The 16,652-nt window shown below is 43.5% G+C and overlaps 1 protein-coding gene across 1 annotated transcript in view; it reads left to right on the top strand.

The window, feature by feature from the left end:
* Positions 1-16,652, top strand: part of LOC126298546 (uncharacterized) — a 439,384-nt gene that overhangs the window by 367,079 nt on the left and 55,653 nt on the right. The window contains exon 12 of the mRNA XM_049989905.1: positions 737-1,083. Coding sequence (XP_049845862.1) covers positions 737-1,083 — 347 coding nt within the window. The remainder of the gene's footprint in view (positions 1-736; positions 1,084-16,652) is intronic.

The following is a 16,652-nucleotide window of genomic DNA, read 5'->3' as shown; positions in this document are numbered from 1 at the left end:
ATAGAAACAGGTTTTATATAAGTCTGAGGAAGTATTGAAGCGATGTTTGATATTGTTTTGTGTTTGCTTTGTGTTTTACCTTATCGTTGAGGAAACTGTGTTTTCTAGCTCTATATGATAAATCTGTATTGTTTCCTTTATTTTTTCTGTAACATCCCATTATAAGCAAACAATTTTCGAATAAAACCTGAATTAAACATTGACAATTTCAGTTTTTCTATAACTACTGTTTATTATTGAGTAACAGACAGGACGAAAATGTTCCTTAGGTTATTCAGTCCTTTATACGTCCTTTCTCAGTTTCTAGACTAGTCATCGCTTCTCGTTTTCACCGGAACCTAATAAGACACTGATCGCATATGTAAAGAGAGAGTTAAGAGGTAACGCCCCATAGGTATGCAACCCACCTGACATGCAAGTAACGCAGGTATGACCTTAACTGACCAAAGCTACCAGGAAAACTACTGTAGTCTACGCTTACTACTGGTAGACTACTGCAGTTTTGCAGCTCTACTACTGCCTTATGCTAATGTGGAGGCAGTGCACGTGCTGTTGAGCATGTGACTGCGCCATCTGTGAAGGCTTAACGATTCGTCTGTTTGTGAACACGTGGGTGACCAAATTTTGTCTGGTGATATTATGTAGAATGCCTGGTTGAATGTCAGAAAGGATGGCCCTCTTCTGGCCGCGACAAATAAATAAATAAAGGAAAACTGTCGTACATATTCTGTCGTAGACGTTCCTGAGGCGGCTGATAAGGCAGCCGCTGCTGCAGTCGTTGCAAGCCGGCCCCGAGCAGCACCCTCTGCGCCTACTGAAGAAGTCGCTGTCGACGTGGGCGTGCATGCGGCTGTCCATGTGCCCCGACTCGTACTCCGCGCCGCTGCCCGGCCGGGAGGAGATTCTGGACGAGCTGGAGGTGGACCCCGACCTGGTGGGCGCCATTATGTGCGGCGCGCAGCGGGGCCCGGGGCCCCTGGCGGCTATCGTCCGCGATGCGCTCAGCCGCGAGGCCGCGCCGCCGCTGCACGACCAGGCCATCAGCGCCGTCGCCTGCTCCGGGAACGCCACCGTCATCTACAAGTAGGCACTTCACCGTCGCTTCTGTTTCATCTTCCACGTCTATACAGCGGCGAGCAAAGAAATCAGATATCCGGGAGGTGGACAAATATATGGAAAATATGGAAGCGCATCGAGAGATGTGTGCTTAAACATAAATGCGAATCCTAGCGAAGCCTGCAGGATGAACTGTTGTATTTGGCCACTAACAACTGTGCGATCTCCTCAATACGCTGCAAATTTCAGCCGTTGTTAGAACAGTGTTCTGTGTAAACTAAGCGATTTCGAACACGGGGCAAACTCCTGGTGCTCGTATGCTGGGCGCTTCCATAACCGAGGGAGCCGAAGCGGAAAAACATTATCCGCTAAGTCACAACGCGGATAAAATTGTGTGTTGTCTAATCGCGGCGGACAGTCACTGAAGGGGGTTGTGACAAAAATAGTAAGAGAACGGCAGCCGCAGAAGTGACTGTAGAACTGAAGGTCACACTCGCGAACCCTGTCAGCACCTAAATAGCCCGAAGGGAGCTCCATAATCTGGGAATTGCGAGACGAGCTGCAATCCCAAAGGCACCAATTAGTGATGCAAATGCCCGTAACAGGAAAACGTGGTGACGAAACAATTAAACCTGGACTATAGATCAATAGAGGATAGTCATTTGGTGGAATGAGTCTTGCTTGAAGGTCTCTCGGGCATGCAGCCGGATTGACTGGTCGTTGTTGAACGAATTTTCGACGACGTAACGTGCCATCACCGTCAGGTTACTCCTGTTGACTGACGTCCTAGGCCGGCGGGTGGTGTGGTATATATACCTGTCGCCTCTCCCCTCCACTGACTACGCGTATGGACCTAGGGATGTGCAGGCCGCGGTGGTGGGGGTAGCTTGCGCTGACGAGATGGCTGATGAGCGTCAGTACGCATGCAGCCTTCGGAGGGTGTGGTGCCCCGTTTCCGCTGCTCCTGCAAAACTTTTATTGCTGGATTCCACGCTTGGCTGAGTTGAAATCCGTTGTCCTTGTTAATAAGGTTCTCGTGCAGATGTATTTCAATTGCTTCCTTGTATACACAGTCGCAGAAGCGGGATGTGTTGTGCAGGACTTCTCTGTTCTCGTTTTTCATACGATGATTTGTCTCGAGCCAATGTTCTGCGATTGCAGATTTTGTAGGCTGTTGGAGATAGGTGTGCCCTTCGTGTTCAGTACACCTTTCCTCAACCGTGTGAATTGTTTGCCCCGCATATGCTTTCCCACACTAGCACGGTATGAAATAAACTCCATATTTCCGGAGTCCTAAATCGTCCTTCACTTTCCCTACAAGGGACTTGATCTTTGGCGGCGGGCGGTAGACATATTTGATATTATGACGTCCTAGAATCCTGCCCATTTTTCCAGATACGATGCCCAAGTATGGTATGTAGGCTGTCGCTTTCGATGGATAATCATCAGGTGTCGGCTGTGGTGTGGTCTTCTGCTTGAAGGCGTGTCGAATTTGGCGGTCACTATAGCCGTTCTTCTGGAATACATCCTTGAGGTGGTCTAGTTCCAGTTTTAAGCTTTCTTCGTCGAAGATCACACGATCTCTGTGAACCAATGTATTTAGTACTCCTTCCCTTTGTGACGGGTGATGACAGTTGGAGATGTGAAGGTACAGATCCGTGTGGGTTGTTTTCCGGTAGACGCTGTGTCCCAGTGTTCCATCAGGCTTTTTCCGTACCAGAACATCCAAGGATGGTAGCTGCCCGTTTTTCTCCACCTCCACCTCCATGGTGAACTGAATTTGGGGGTGGATAGAGTTCAGATGTTGTAAGAACAGTTGGAGCTTCTGTTCCCCATGAGACCAAATGACGAATGTGTCGTCAGTCAACAGGAGTAACCTGATGAAGATGGCACGTTACGCCGTCGAAAATTCGTTCAACAACGACCAGTCAACCCGGCTGCATGCCCGAGAGGCCTCCCAGCATCTCATTCGCCGGGAAAATCTACTAACACACGAATGAGTCTTGTTTCACACTATTCCCAACTTCTGGCCCAGTTTGTCCCAAGAGTGAAACGTGGCGGGGCTCTGGTGATGACTTGGGTAGCCATACCGTGATATGCAGTTGGTCAATTGTTACTCTGCGAGGCCGCATTACTGTGAAGGTTTATGTGACTATGCTGTGTCCTTAGAAAACAGAGCCTTTATTCACAAAGCTCGTGTCCTCCAGGACTGGTTTTGTGAGCACGAGGATGAATTGTCGCATCTCCCCTGGCCACCACAGTCACAAGGTCTCATTATTATTGAGCCTTTGTGCTCTACTTTGGAGGAAAGGCCGCGTGAACTCTATCCACACCCATCACCGTTACCTGAACTTTCCACAATTTTGTAGGAAGAATAGTATGAGATTGCCATGAAAAATATACAGGACCTGCGTTTATCCATTCCGAGACGATTGGAAGCCGCCGTTTTGAATGCCTACGGTTTTCCTAAACAATATTAAGGATGATATTTTTTATTCCATATTTTTGTCAACCCCTCTATGTGCCAGACAAAGAACGATGGTTAAAGTTTAACGTCTAGTGGATGATGAGATCATAAAATTTGCAGTAGCGTATCTTTTCCACTCGTTTCGGGCACTAGTTTCCATTGCGGTTAATTATCTCGTTCAGATTTTAATTCGAAGAGTGATTTTACATACATCAAGTGCACTGTACAAAATCACCACAGTATTTCGTGTCACTGAGGCCGAATCAGAAGTTTATTGTCTTACCCGCGTAAGATGCGACACGTTCCTTCGCAGGCGAGGATTTATGATTCGTCTCTAACCATAAGGAGAATTGTAGTTGGTTTTTGGAAGTATGGCAGTTGAATGATTCTGCAGAAGTTTCTGAGGGTTTCTGAAGTGGCACACGCAGGGTTTGACGCAGAGAAACTAAAGCCCAGGTAGACAATGAGAAGCAAGTTTATTGAAATGAGAGTAAAACTCCTGTTCTCCTTCTACGGCATGTACGTACACACCACAAGAATTAGTTCTTAATTCAGTCTGTCTTTGTAATAGGTGAGAGAAGTAAACCCGGTGGACTGTCAACCACTGAAAACTGTATCACAGTGACTAGAGTCGAAGTACTGGTTGCCGAGGAATTGGTTGTCTGTAGTCAAACACACACTGTGCCAGCCAAAATACGAAGTGGTAGAAGCCAAGTCTCAGTTTACCTCGATCATGATTGCTGGTGGCTCCACATAGTGTCATAGGCAAACATCCCAGGCATTTAGACAGGCGTCGGATGAGTGGTTGCGGTAAGATTCCACGAAATCTTCTCATTGAGGAACCATGACTGTGATTGGTGTAAAGACCACAGAGCTCACCTGTGGAGAAGTGACTAGCCGTTCTTTGTTTCTTTATTTTTATTCCATCCCATTCGCCCCATATGGACTGTCAGCAGTACATCCACACACTCTTCAAGCAAGAGACAAACTAACAGAGATGAAGAGAAACAGAAACATAATGGAGTTATCTGTAAATGAATTTAAAATTTTTAAAGCAGAAATGTAGGGAAGTTTTTATACATGAGACATGACTTTCTTCATTTTTTGTTAACTCAGTAATAAAAAAACGTTAAATAACCGAAGAACAAAAAGAGTATATTTAAAAACATTTTAAAAAGGAAGCAAAACACTGATGTTAAAAAGAAGCACTTCACTGTCACTAAAACTGGAAGGACCTGCTCTGGGATTTGTAGTCCATTGTTGCAGGGGTAAAAGTTAGTCATTAAGGTAGTTAGAAGGGTGGTGGTATAAGAATGGTGGACTGGTGTGTGGTACCAATGAGACTAGAGTGGCTGTTGGCATATGAGAAGGGGTGAGTAGATGGGTGTATTGCTGAGGCTGAAATTTGAAGGGGAAAAGGAGGTAGAAAAATATTGGGAGGGTAGGGAGAGGGAGCCCTGATAAGGTGGAATGTGTGGGGTGGATTTAAAGTTACCAGGAGGGGTAAATATCACGAAGAGTTTCATGATCAGGAAGGGGGACACATTAGAAATTTCTTTTGGAGAGTATGTGGAGGATTTGTAGGTGTAGGTTGGTGGGAAGTGTCAGTAGAGCGCATGAGGACTGGAAAAAAGGGGAGGAAACTATGGGATTATTGGTGACAAGTTTAGGGATGGTGTAATTTATTCAGAGGTAATCAGTGTGAGTGAGGACAGGAGGGAATTTGGTGAGCCTGTAGTTTGAAAAGGAGATGGGAATGTCATAACAGGATGGATGCTTTCTCGAGGTCGAAGGAGACAAAAATAGTGAATGAATGGGTGTTGAGCTGGTAAAATAGGAAATGGGTGAGGTGTGAGAGCTGGTCATCAGAGGAGAAGTTGCAATGGAAGCGACACTAATTAATGTGAAGGAGGTGGTGTTGGTTCAGGTGTTGATGGATATGTTGGGAGAGGATGGTTTTGAAGATCTTGATAAAAACTAAGATGAGACAGATGGGATGCTAGGAGGAGGTATCAGTAGAAGGTTTGTGTGGTTTAAGGAAAAGTACGATTTTGGAGGTTTCCCACAATTCAGGATAGTAACGTGTGGAGAGGATAGTGGTATAAAGGGTCAAAAAGGTGCCTAGAAAGGAGGCAGGATATTTTTTGAGGTGGTGATTGATAATGCAGTCGTGACCAGGGATATGCTCCATTTTCTGTGAGGTACTTGCTTTATTTCATATAGTGTGATTGGGATGATTATTTCTGTTTGTAGTATACTGCCAAAGTACTGGAACCTGTTAGCCAGGGGCATAACAGTGGTATTTGTGCATATGTGGATGCTAGGGAATAGGGAGTAATCAAAGTGAGAGTCATCAGGGACTGAGAAGATGTCAGATATAGGATACAAAATGGTCAGCTATGTTCAAGTTAGCCAATGAGGAATTGTTGTTGTTAAGTAGGGGGAAGTGGGGATGGAATCTGATCACTTGTAGCCATGCACCTGCCTAAATACTGTTGAAGTGCTAGGATATGGTGAGATCTATTCCCAAGCATGTGGTCTTGTGGAAGCGAGTAGGTTCACATTGACTGCAACCTCTTGGAGCAATACCACTGCCACCTGTCGGTGAGGAGTGCACTTGGAACTGCACTCACTGTGTTCACCTTTGTAGCCCTAGTGACTTCTGGCATAGGCCAACCTTGGTGCAGTGCTGTTATGCTGGAGGACTATGAGCTCCATCATAACAGTTTCCATGGCAGCATTGAAAATATCTCAACACTATGATGCATTGCTATACCTTGCAAGGGGATGTGGCTGAAAGGCAAAATTTTGAACAATTGACAGGGTTTCTATGGGCTTAAGAAAACAAGGAGACAGGCCCAAGAAGTGTGACATTCTGAACATCCTTTTGCATGCAAAGTGGAGGTAATGACTTCTTTGGAATGTTTTAGTTAGTTGTGTGTCACTTTACTGCAGCAGCTATGTTAAGTCACAGGGCAAGTAGCTAGCCAGAGAAGGCTTCAATCAAAGGAAGGGGCCTGAACAAATTATGTTTATTGCGTAGATGAGAATAAATCTATCTGTCTTTTGCAATTGAATGCTTATTTGCCCCCCAACTACACAGAGCACCTATGAGAAGGATCTTGACCTTGTTTTCAATGTCATTGATATGTTAAAGGGTATCAGGTTACATTTCTAGCGTGAAATTACACCTGAGGCAATTGGGGAGTAATATTTGAGGTCACCCCACATCGTACCCTCCCCCAGTCAAGTTTTGTCATTCTATGTTTATACACTGTAGTGAGAAGAGCTACAATATCAGAGATTTCCTACTTAATAAAATGGTGGTAAGTGTTAATATAATTTATGAGGTAAGACACTCTGATGTTACATTGTGTGCATAAAGTAATGACATCATGGCATATTCTGCAATGTGGCGCCCAATATTAACGTAATTTATGATGTGAGATACTTTGTGTGTGTGTGTGTGTGTGTGTGTGTGTGTGTGTGTGTGTGTGTGTGTGTGTGTGTGTGTGTGTTAAAATGAGTGTGTTCTATTGTTAGAAATAATGTAAAATATTGGCATCACTGTATGTTCCACAAAACAGTAAAAATTTTAAAAAAAATTGTGATGTAAGACACTTTGACAATGCACTGTGAGACTGTGGTGTTGCTAAGTTACACAATGTAATCGCATCATGGGATATTCAGCAAAATGGTGGAAACTTTTGAAATACTTGTCTAGTAATGTGAAAATCTCCAACATACTCACTACAAAGTATGGATAGTAGTGGTACAGGGTACTGTCCACCATGCACTGTACAGTGCCTTGCAGAGTGTGTATGTAGATGTAGCTGTAGAGTGTTTCCAAATTTTGTTCTTATGAATTATTAGATTTTTGCACTTCAAATTCTGCAACTAGCACAGCACAATAAATAAACTATTGCTATGAGGAAATGTCACTGCATTACTATTGTGTACCATCATACTTTGTTGAAAGGAATGGAATAAGCACTCCACCTCCCACAGCTATTTGAATTTTTACACTGATTTTCCCCTAAATACCCATGTTTCCACTTTAAGACATAAATAAATACAATGTTCAACAATTACTACTGCTCATTATTCTAAGCAATCACAGCAATGCATTGTGTGTGTGTGTGTGTGTGTGTGTGTGTGTGTGTGTGTGTGTGTGTGTGTGTGTGTGTTTGTTTTTTTTTTTTTTAAATGGGCATGATTTCCTGTCAGCAGAATTTAAAAGTGTCACAAGGATTTCTGTAAGTATTACAAAGCATGACCCCTCCCCCAAAAACCAGTATTCCAAAACACAGATGTAAATTCAAGACCCTTGACTGCTTAATAAAAGTACACCAGGTATTATTTAACAGCAAATGTCCACTTGCTAAGTACAAACTCAACACTATCCCTACATTATTAATATGTGACACCATAATGTTAAAAACAGTGGTGTAAACAGTCCAATGAACAAACACCTATAACTATTTGCATTATTTTGACTGACTATGTCACACTATTTCAAGAATATGCATATAAATAACTGACTGATTAAGTAACACACTGCAATAAATAAAACTAATGTCAGTGTTCACTTGCCATCACCGTACCACATCATCGCTGCCGACTCTTATATGGTGTGCTCTATATCACAGTCACTCCTATCTGAGAATTCCAACGCCTCTCTACCTCACACATATGGTGTGTCTAGCTGGGAAGATACCACCATGCCAATATTTGCATATGACAGGCTTCATCTAGTGGTTGCTCTTAATAACAGTGAAGCATTCCTCCAGGAAGTGCAGAAAGCACATCTGCCTGCCTCCTCCAAACAACACTCACACCACTGTTTAAAAAATGCCCATCCAGCAGCACCACCTATGCAATGGAGATTAGAACAGCATGCACACTATCAGATGTTGTGTGCAGACACAGGATCCAAGCAGCAGTAAATGTGATAGAAATATTTGTTACTACTTGTATGTCTAAATACTGAAAGTATTTTCAGTAATAAGTCATTATTAACATCATTACATCACAAATGACCAGTCATCCATCACTGTGCTATTCCTTAGTTATTTACTTGTGACTTCTACATGCAGCAAAGAACCACTATAGATTTTCATCCCTCTTTGAATATGAATACCCATATAGTCTTTCAGGATAATCTAGCATGTAGCTTTCTTCCATTTATAGTCTTCATCATTGTCTGTTACCATTCTAAGATATGTGTGTGGATGATGTTAAATAATTACAGCAGCTCATTATTTTAACCAAATACATTGATATCCTGTGTTAAACAGTTTTCACAATTCATTGTCATCAGGTCATCACATCTAAAACATTTACCTTGAATCCTCCTTCCTTGTTTCTCACATACGGTTTTTCTTACCCTTAAAACAGTAACAGCTCCAACAATGTCCTGTCTATGAATGCCATTGAAGTCAAATGACAAATCAGCTAATATTGGAGCCATGGGTTCTGCTTCAACATCCCAAAAATGCACATGTAAACACAAAACTGAACACTTATCAACACTGCAACAAATACATTCCAAGTCTTGTCCCAGCATTACTAGTGTGTGACATCACTGTAAGTATGCCTTACAGGCACCTGACTATAAGATTATAGTGTCCGAAGGGGCTCAGCATTTGTTTGCTGAGTACAGGATTGGCAACACTGGGGTTCCTGAGCTGTGGACTGGTAAGTGTCACCAGTCCTCTGCCACCGTAAGTTCTAGGCATGCTTCAGCATCCACCGTGCTTCATGGTGGTGGAATGTTGTGTGTCATAGGGAACGGGGGTCTTGGCTTGACTGCCCGGATCATGAGGATGGACTAAACCTCTATAAAAAACTTCTCAGTCTCAAGGTGTGCTGTGCACTGATGAGATGCATGGCTGTTGAAGTGGAACAGTCATTAGTGGGCAACCTCTGGGGAACCTACCTCACCTCAGTTGTATAAGGCTTACTCAGGCACATCGGGCTCTGTCTGAGTGGGCCCTTATTTCCCTCTGAAATTCTCTGTACCCCCTCCCAGTGGAAAGGGTGGGCCACTGGAAGATACCAACACCAACAAGAGGGCTCATGTGGTCAGTCCTGCTGAGTCAGTCAATAGTAACAGAATTCATGCTGCTTCACAGAATGTGCTTCTTATAGTTAAAATAAAAGAGGAGAGTTTTGAAAAAGTTTCACCATTTTACATACAGAAAGCCTTAGAAGGCATTGCTGGCACGTTAAAATCTGTTAAGTGCTTGCAAAATAGAACCCTGTTGGTTGAAACATCTAGCTTCCAACGAGTAAAAGATCTTCAGAAAGCACAATACCTTGGGAGTATGCGATAGAAACTGAATTTCACAACACCTTGAACTACAGCAAAGGTGTTGTGACTTGCAGGGATCTAGTTGACATTCCCTGAGAAGAACTGAAAGCTGAATGGTCCTAGGATGACACACTCGATGTGCAACACATTACGAAATGGGTGGATGGTACTCTTGTGAAATCAGACTCGTTTTATCCTTACTTTTAACAGCATCAAACTACCAGAGCATGTGAAGGCAGGTTTCCTAAGTCTGATTGTACGGCCTTATTACCCCAATCCAATGTGATGTTTTAAATGCAAGAACTTTGGGCACACTGCTCTCAGCTGTAGATGGGAAGCCACATGTGGAAAATGTGGTAAAGTTGCCCATGAGGGAGTTTGTTGCTCCTCTCCTCCAAAGAGTGTCAACTGCTCTGAGGATCACCATGTCTAGAACAGGGTCTGCAGAGTTTTCCTTGAGGCACAGAAGATCCATGAGATCAAAACCACAAAGTACACTCCATAAGGTGATGCCAAGAAGTTATACAAGTCCATGCTGCCACCCACTTTCGCTGCCTCCTTTTCTTCCGTCCTGAAACAGCCTGTCCTGAAAACTGATGCTGCTACGCAAATGGAGGTTGCTACTGCCAGCACTAGCACCTGCATTTGTCAATGTACATGTCCTGCTGCAGTTCCTTTGAAGCCTGCTCCCGCCTCAGACCAAAAAATCGAAATCAAAGGCAAAGACTCGCCCACAGAAGGAGACAGAAGGTACAGTCCGATGATGTCAATGTCATTCTCTCTCATGTCTCTTTCGACTCTTTTTCAGAGGAGATGGAGGTTAATGACAGATTGGAGCAATCATCTCATCCCAAAACAGAGCTGGCCGGTGTGGCTGAGCAGTTCTAGGTGCTTCAGTCTGCAATCGCACTGCTGCTACGGTTGCAGGTTCGAATCCTGCCTCGGACATGGATGTGTGTGATGTCCTTAGGTTAGTTAGGTTTAAGTAGTTCTAAGTCTAGGGGACTTATGACCTCGGATGTTAAGTCCCATAGTGCTCAGAGCCATTTGAACCCAAAACCGAGCCTCCACTTATTGTGGGCTCCCCTCCCTGGCAGAAAGTCATGATGAAGGTACTCCCACCCTGATAGATGGCTCCCATTATACAGTGGAACATGAATGGAATTTGGACTCATGTGGAGGAACTGAAACTCCTAGCACAGCAATGCCCCTGTTCTAGTGTTTACAGGAAACACATTTTAAAAACATCTTATGCTCCTGTACTAAGGAGCTATACTCTACATCACATGGATGACCTGAATGGGAAAAGGGCCAGAGGAGGGGTCGCCCCATTTGTCAATAATAGGCACCATTCCTCTGCTCTCCCCCTACAAGCAGTTTCAGCTGAAATTCATTTACATCAGAGGCTTACAGTTTGCTCCCTTTATTTACCTCCTCTGGATGCAGTAGACTCTGAGGCTCTCACAGATCACATCGCTCAACTCCCCTGACCATTGCTCCTCGTGGGAGACTTCAATGCCCATCATGTCCTGTAGGGCTCAATGTCTACTTGCCATCAGGTTCAAGTTTTGGACAGCCTCCTGGTATCTTGAGACCTGTGCATCCTAAACACTGGTAGTCAGACTCATTTTTGTGTTGCTCCTGGGTTATTCCCAGCCATCGATCTATCTCTCTGCTCTCCAGCCCTCACCGACTCTGTTCACTGGGAGGTCATTGATGACCTTCATTCCAGCGACCACTTCCCAATCCGCCTTCAGCTACTCAATGGTGTGTTGCTGGGACAGAAGCCACCGACATGGATGATTGGCAGGGCCAACTGGACACTGTCTGGGACTGGGTGGATCACATCAAGCATGAGATCCCTCATGCTGCTTAACTATTCCTATCAAAGTCTTTCGGCCCTCTTCATAGGCAACCTGTCCCTCGGTGGACACAAGAGTGCCATTTCACGAGAGCCAGGGTTCACTGTGTCATCAAAGAGAGCAAAAAGTGGTCACGGCATGAGTTCCTGAACTCCATCAATCGTTCCACTTGTTCCTCAAAAGTATGGGAAGCCATCAGGAGGATTTCTGGTAAACACAGCCATTTACCGATAGCTGAGTGCTGGAACAGGAGTGCCTCCACACAACACCTAGAAACATTGCTCAGACACTGACAGAGCATTTTGCACAAACTGTTGCCCAATACAAGCCAGGATCCAGTGTTTTGTCACTACCATGCCACTGTCGAGAGGGAAAAGTATGGCTTTAGGTCCAACAGTTCTGAGGCCTACAACTCCCCTTCTCCATGTGGGAGCTCGAATAGCCACTGACTGACCCTTCTGACACTGCACCCAGTCACGACCACATCCAGTACTGCACTCTTTGACATTTGCCAGCGGCATCAAAGGAAATCCTCCTCCATTCTCAGTGTGGATTCCGAAAATTTCAGTCCACTGTCAACAACCTGTCCCTCCTACAGGCAGCTTCTCAGCCAGCTTTACTCCATCAGCATCACTGTATTGGCATATTCTTTGACATCAGCAAGGTATATGATACTACATGGAGACACTGTATTCTCGCACAACTGCATCAATGAGGCTTTCATGGCGACCTCCCCATTTTCATTTGGGCTTTCCTGTCTCGGCGGTTTTCTAGGACCCGAGTTGGTGACGTGCTGTCTGATCGATTTGAGCAGGAGAATTGTGTCCCTCAGGGCAGTATTTTTAGCGTTACCATCTTTGCCATAGCCATCAACAGTATCACATCTATGGTAAGGAGTCCTGTACAGTGCTCCTTATTTGTGGACAATTTTGTTGTTTTCTGTTCCTCCTCCAGTGTTGCAATGGCAAGCTGTCAGTTGCAACTTACAGTGCGACAGTTAGATGAGTGGGCTGCAAAGACAGGTTTTCAGTTTTCTGCTGATAAGTGTGTATTTGTTCATTTTAATCGTTCTTGTTGTCTTTTTTTATTTGCTACCTTGACTATGGGGGACACTATCCTACATTTTAGAGACACAGTGCCATTTCTGGGCCTCATTGTTGATTCCAGATTGTCATGGTTGCCACACCTGTGAGACTTGAAAGCCAGAACCCTGAAGGCACTGAACATCCGCAAGTGCCTCAGCCACAGGTGTTGGGGAGTGGACAGGGCACGTCTCTCCTAGTTTCATCGGGCTTTTGTGTGTTCGTGGCTGGACTATGGGTGCACGGTGTACGAGTCAGTGAGGCCCTCTTATTTGCGGGTCCTTGATGCTGTCCACCATGCGGGGATTCAACTGGCCACATGTGCTTATCGGACCAGTCCCATACCCAGCCTATGTGCTGAGGCTGGGGAACTGCCACTTACCATCCACCAGCAGCTCCTCCTGGTGCACCAGGCATTCAAGTTTCTTGCAGCTCTAACTTCACCTGTTGCTCATCTGCCTCTGGAACATCTTGTTTTCTATTGTTCCTGAGCCACAATCCTGTTTGGTATCCATGTGCAATGTGTGCTGGAATCCCTCAGTGTGGAGACTGTCCAGCCCCAAATCCAGGGTTCTAACCACCTGCCACCCTGGTTACTGGAGAGACCCAGAGTGATTTTAGATTTAGTGTGGTACAAGAGAGAGTGCACTCCTGCTTCCATTTTTAATGCAACATTTTCTGCCATTTTATCTGAGCACTGTAGCTGTTTTTACAGATGTGTCAAAATGGGGATTCTGTTGGTTGCTCTGTTGTTTTTCTGCATCGTATCCTCAAGGTCCGACTGCCTCAAGCGTTTACTGTCTTTAATGTAGAGTTGTCTGCAGTCTTGCTGGCACTGGCTCAGATGAGACACTCTTCCCATCCTAAATTTCTTGTCTGTTCTGATTCACTAAGTGCCTTTACATCATTACAACTTTTCTATCCAGCAGCTAAAATAGTCCAGATCATCCAGGATGCCCTCCTCCAATTACAACAACTGGGTAAGGAGGTGGCTTTCTGCTGGGTTCCAGGGAACATCAGCATTACTGGGAATTAAAGGGCAGATCTCTCAACCAAGGAGGCATGTCTTGATCCGCAACTATTTCAGTGTGCCATACCCCTGCACACACTCACCTTGCTGTTGAGCTCACGAGTCTTGCATTGGTGGGAGGAATAGTCACTGGAAATGACTGACAATAAGCTCTGTTTAGTCAAGCTCACAATGTGTTTGTGGTGTACTTCCTTCCAGCCATGTAGATGAGATGAGGTTGTCCTCACTCATCTTCATATAGGCCACAGTCCCATGATGTGTGGCTTTTTGCTCTGGGGAGAGGATCCTCCAATGTGTGGTGCTTGTGGCATCCAGATCACTGTGCCCCACGTTTTATAGGATTGCGTTTTATTTTCTGACCAGCGGGTGGCGACTGACTTGCCGGCAGATCTCCCATCTCTTTTAGGAAATAATCAAATCAAGTTTTATAGTTCCGTGACTTGTCCAATGTTCTTACCAAGATTTTAGGGAGAGGGTCTTAATTTGTTCACAGGGTGAGTGGCTCACCCATATTTTATGTAAGTGGCCAGCCAGTGACAATTTCCTGTGACATTCTTGATGCCCCTTTCTCGTTTTACTTATATTTTATTTTCTTACACAGCATGTTTCATCTTTTCCTGCTTTCTTCATGTGTATAGTTCCATTTTACTAATTTTGTTCACATTCATTTCTTTAAATGTGTGTCAGGGCACTGATAACATTGGCTATTACCAATTGCAAGGCATAGTTGGATTGCAACAAATACTGTTATATGTTTGACTACCATAATTGCTAATGCATAACTGCAAATAATTAACATGTTTCCCAGTACCATCATCTTATGTAGTCTTTTTTCAATCAGCATCATATCATGTGTGCAACCCCAGTAAATTGGCCCATGAATCAATTTTCACATAGTTCACCACTCTACCAAAACAAACATACATTAAATACAATTATCTCACAAGTTTAAAACAATTGGTAATTAACCTAAAGGGTGCTTGGTGGTAAACCCACATTTTAGCTATAATTTCCAGGATTTTACTGCCACAGGGTCTATACAAATGATTTGCTTCTGGGTATGATCGATATGTGGGCTGTCCAACACTACTACATTAATAGCCAACATTATCCACACTAATGGAACCACTCTCATAACACATGTAGTCAGTGTTTCTACATTGTAACGCACAGTTATTCTGCATTGGTTCTACTTCATAAAGTGAAATGGGCCTTAGTGATTTTCGTGTGCAAGTACATTCCCTTAAAACTACATTTTTCTGCAGTACTACATGTGCAAATCCCAATTTTGAAATGCAATTTGTGTAAGGAGAATAGGCAGCCACAAAGCAAAGCAATGGAATTGGATGTGTGTGTAACATATTTTTCCCACACTCTACAATATGCTTGTCAGTCAGGGCTTAACCCTGTTTCTATAGCTTCTTTAATAATACGATGTTTGTGGACAACACATGTTTTGTCTACACCTAGCTGTTACAATATTCCATTAGAACAATCATTTTAATGCTAACTCATTCCACTTCCTAGAAAAAGTTTTATTCTGTTTATTTAAAATAATAATAATAATAATAATAATACATGACAGTAAATGATAAACATTGAACTATGGCAGTGATTCCCGACATTTCTTAGACCATTACTCCTACGTGAAATCAGATATTAGCTAGTGCCCCCCTTAACCTCCCCCCTCCCCGGCCCATGGCGGCCCGGGAAAAGAACAGGCCTCTGGTATGTTCTGCCAGTCATAAAAGGCAACGAAAAGAACAAACCACTAATAGGGCTAACCCCCCTTTTAGTGTGGTTAGTTTGTTCAGGACAGAACTAATGAAGCCTCTGACAAGTGAAGTCATGGTTGGGGACGACGCTTGAACCCTATGCCCATCCACAATGGTAACGGCACTGCTAGTCACACGGAAAATGATTTAAATCCAAATATAGGTGTTTTGTAGGATATGCTTCCTGCAACCACTCTAGAAGGAAAACAAAGACAGAGGATGAGATGGTCAGATGAAGTTAACTGACACCTCATGTTCTGTTATTACCAAGCAACAAACTTAGGAACCAACACAACTGGATACAGATCACAAGTATACACAACATTTATTAACAGATACCCAGAATTAAAATTTTTAATAGAACAATGACTAGCTGATCAGATCCATGTAATAATCGAAGATAGCAGGATACCCCAGACAGACTTAGAAAACATCAAACAACATGTACAATAAATACTGGAACAAAATAGTGTGCAATCAGAAGAAGAAGGAGAAAATACAGTAATGGACTCAAACATCCCAGAGCAAACAAACAAAGGACAACATGCATCAATTAAAAAATCAGAGGAAAATGAAATCTTAAGACAGCCACCAGAACAAGCACAAATAGAACATGAAGTGACACACATGTTAGATATAGAAGAAAAATTTCAGCTGACATATATAGAATACAAAGACACAAATACAGACATTAGACCATTCTTGCATAGACCACGAAATAACCCACAAGTCGAACTATCAACACAATCATACACAACAAAATAAATGAAAATACAACTATGGAAGAGTTACAACTACTGGTTTATATAGGAGCACTCACTACACTAAATATGCACACTAGGAAGAGATCAGAACCAACCAACACACAGAAGAAACCCACAAAATGAGCATGTCAACGCAGGCTACAGATCAGAATAGAAAAACTGAGAAAAGACATCGGACAGCTAACACAATTTATAAGAAATGAAATATCAGAAAAAAAACAAAAAGGCTAGGTAAAAATCTCACAACAAGAAGCCATAGAGCAATTAGATGAAAAGAAGCAGAAATTACAAGCATTGGCCAAA

The sequence above is a fragment of the Schistocerca gregaria genome, chromosome X (assembly GCF_023897955.1).
Source record: "Schistocerca gregaria isolate iqSchGreg1 chromosome X, iqSchGreg1.2, whole genome shotgun sequence".
In the NCBI taxonomy this organism is placed as follows: Eukaryota; Metazoa; Arthropoda; class Insecta; order Orthoptera; family Acrididae; genus Schistocerca; species Schistocerca gregaria.
Note: the sequence above shows the minus strand (reverse complement) of the source record. Positions and strands in the feature narration are given on the sequence as shown.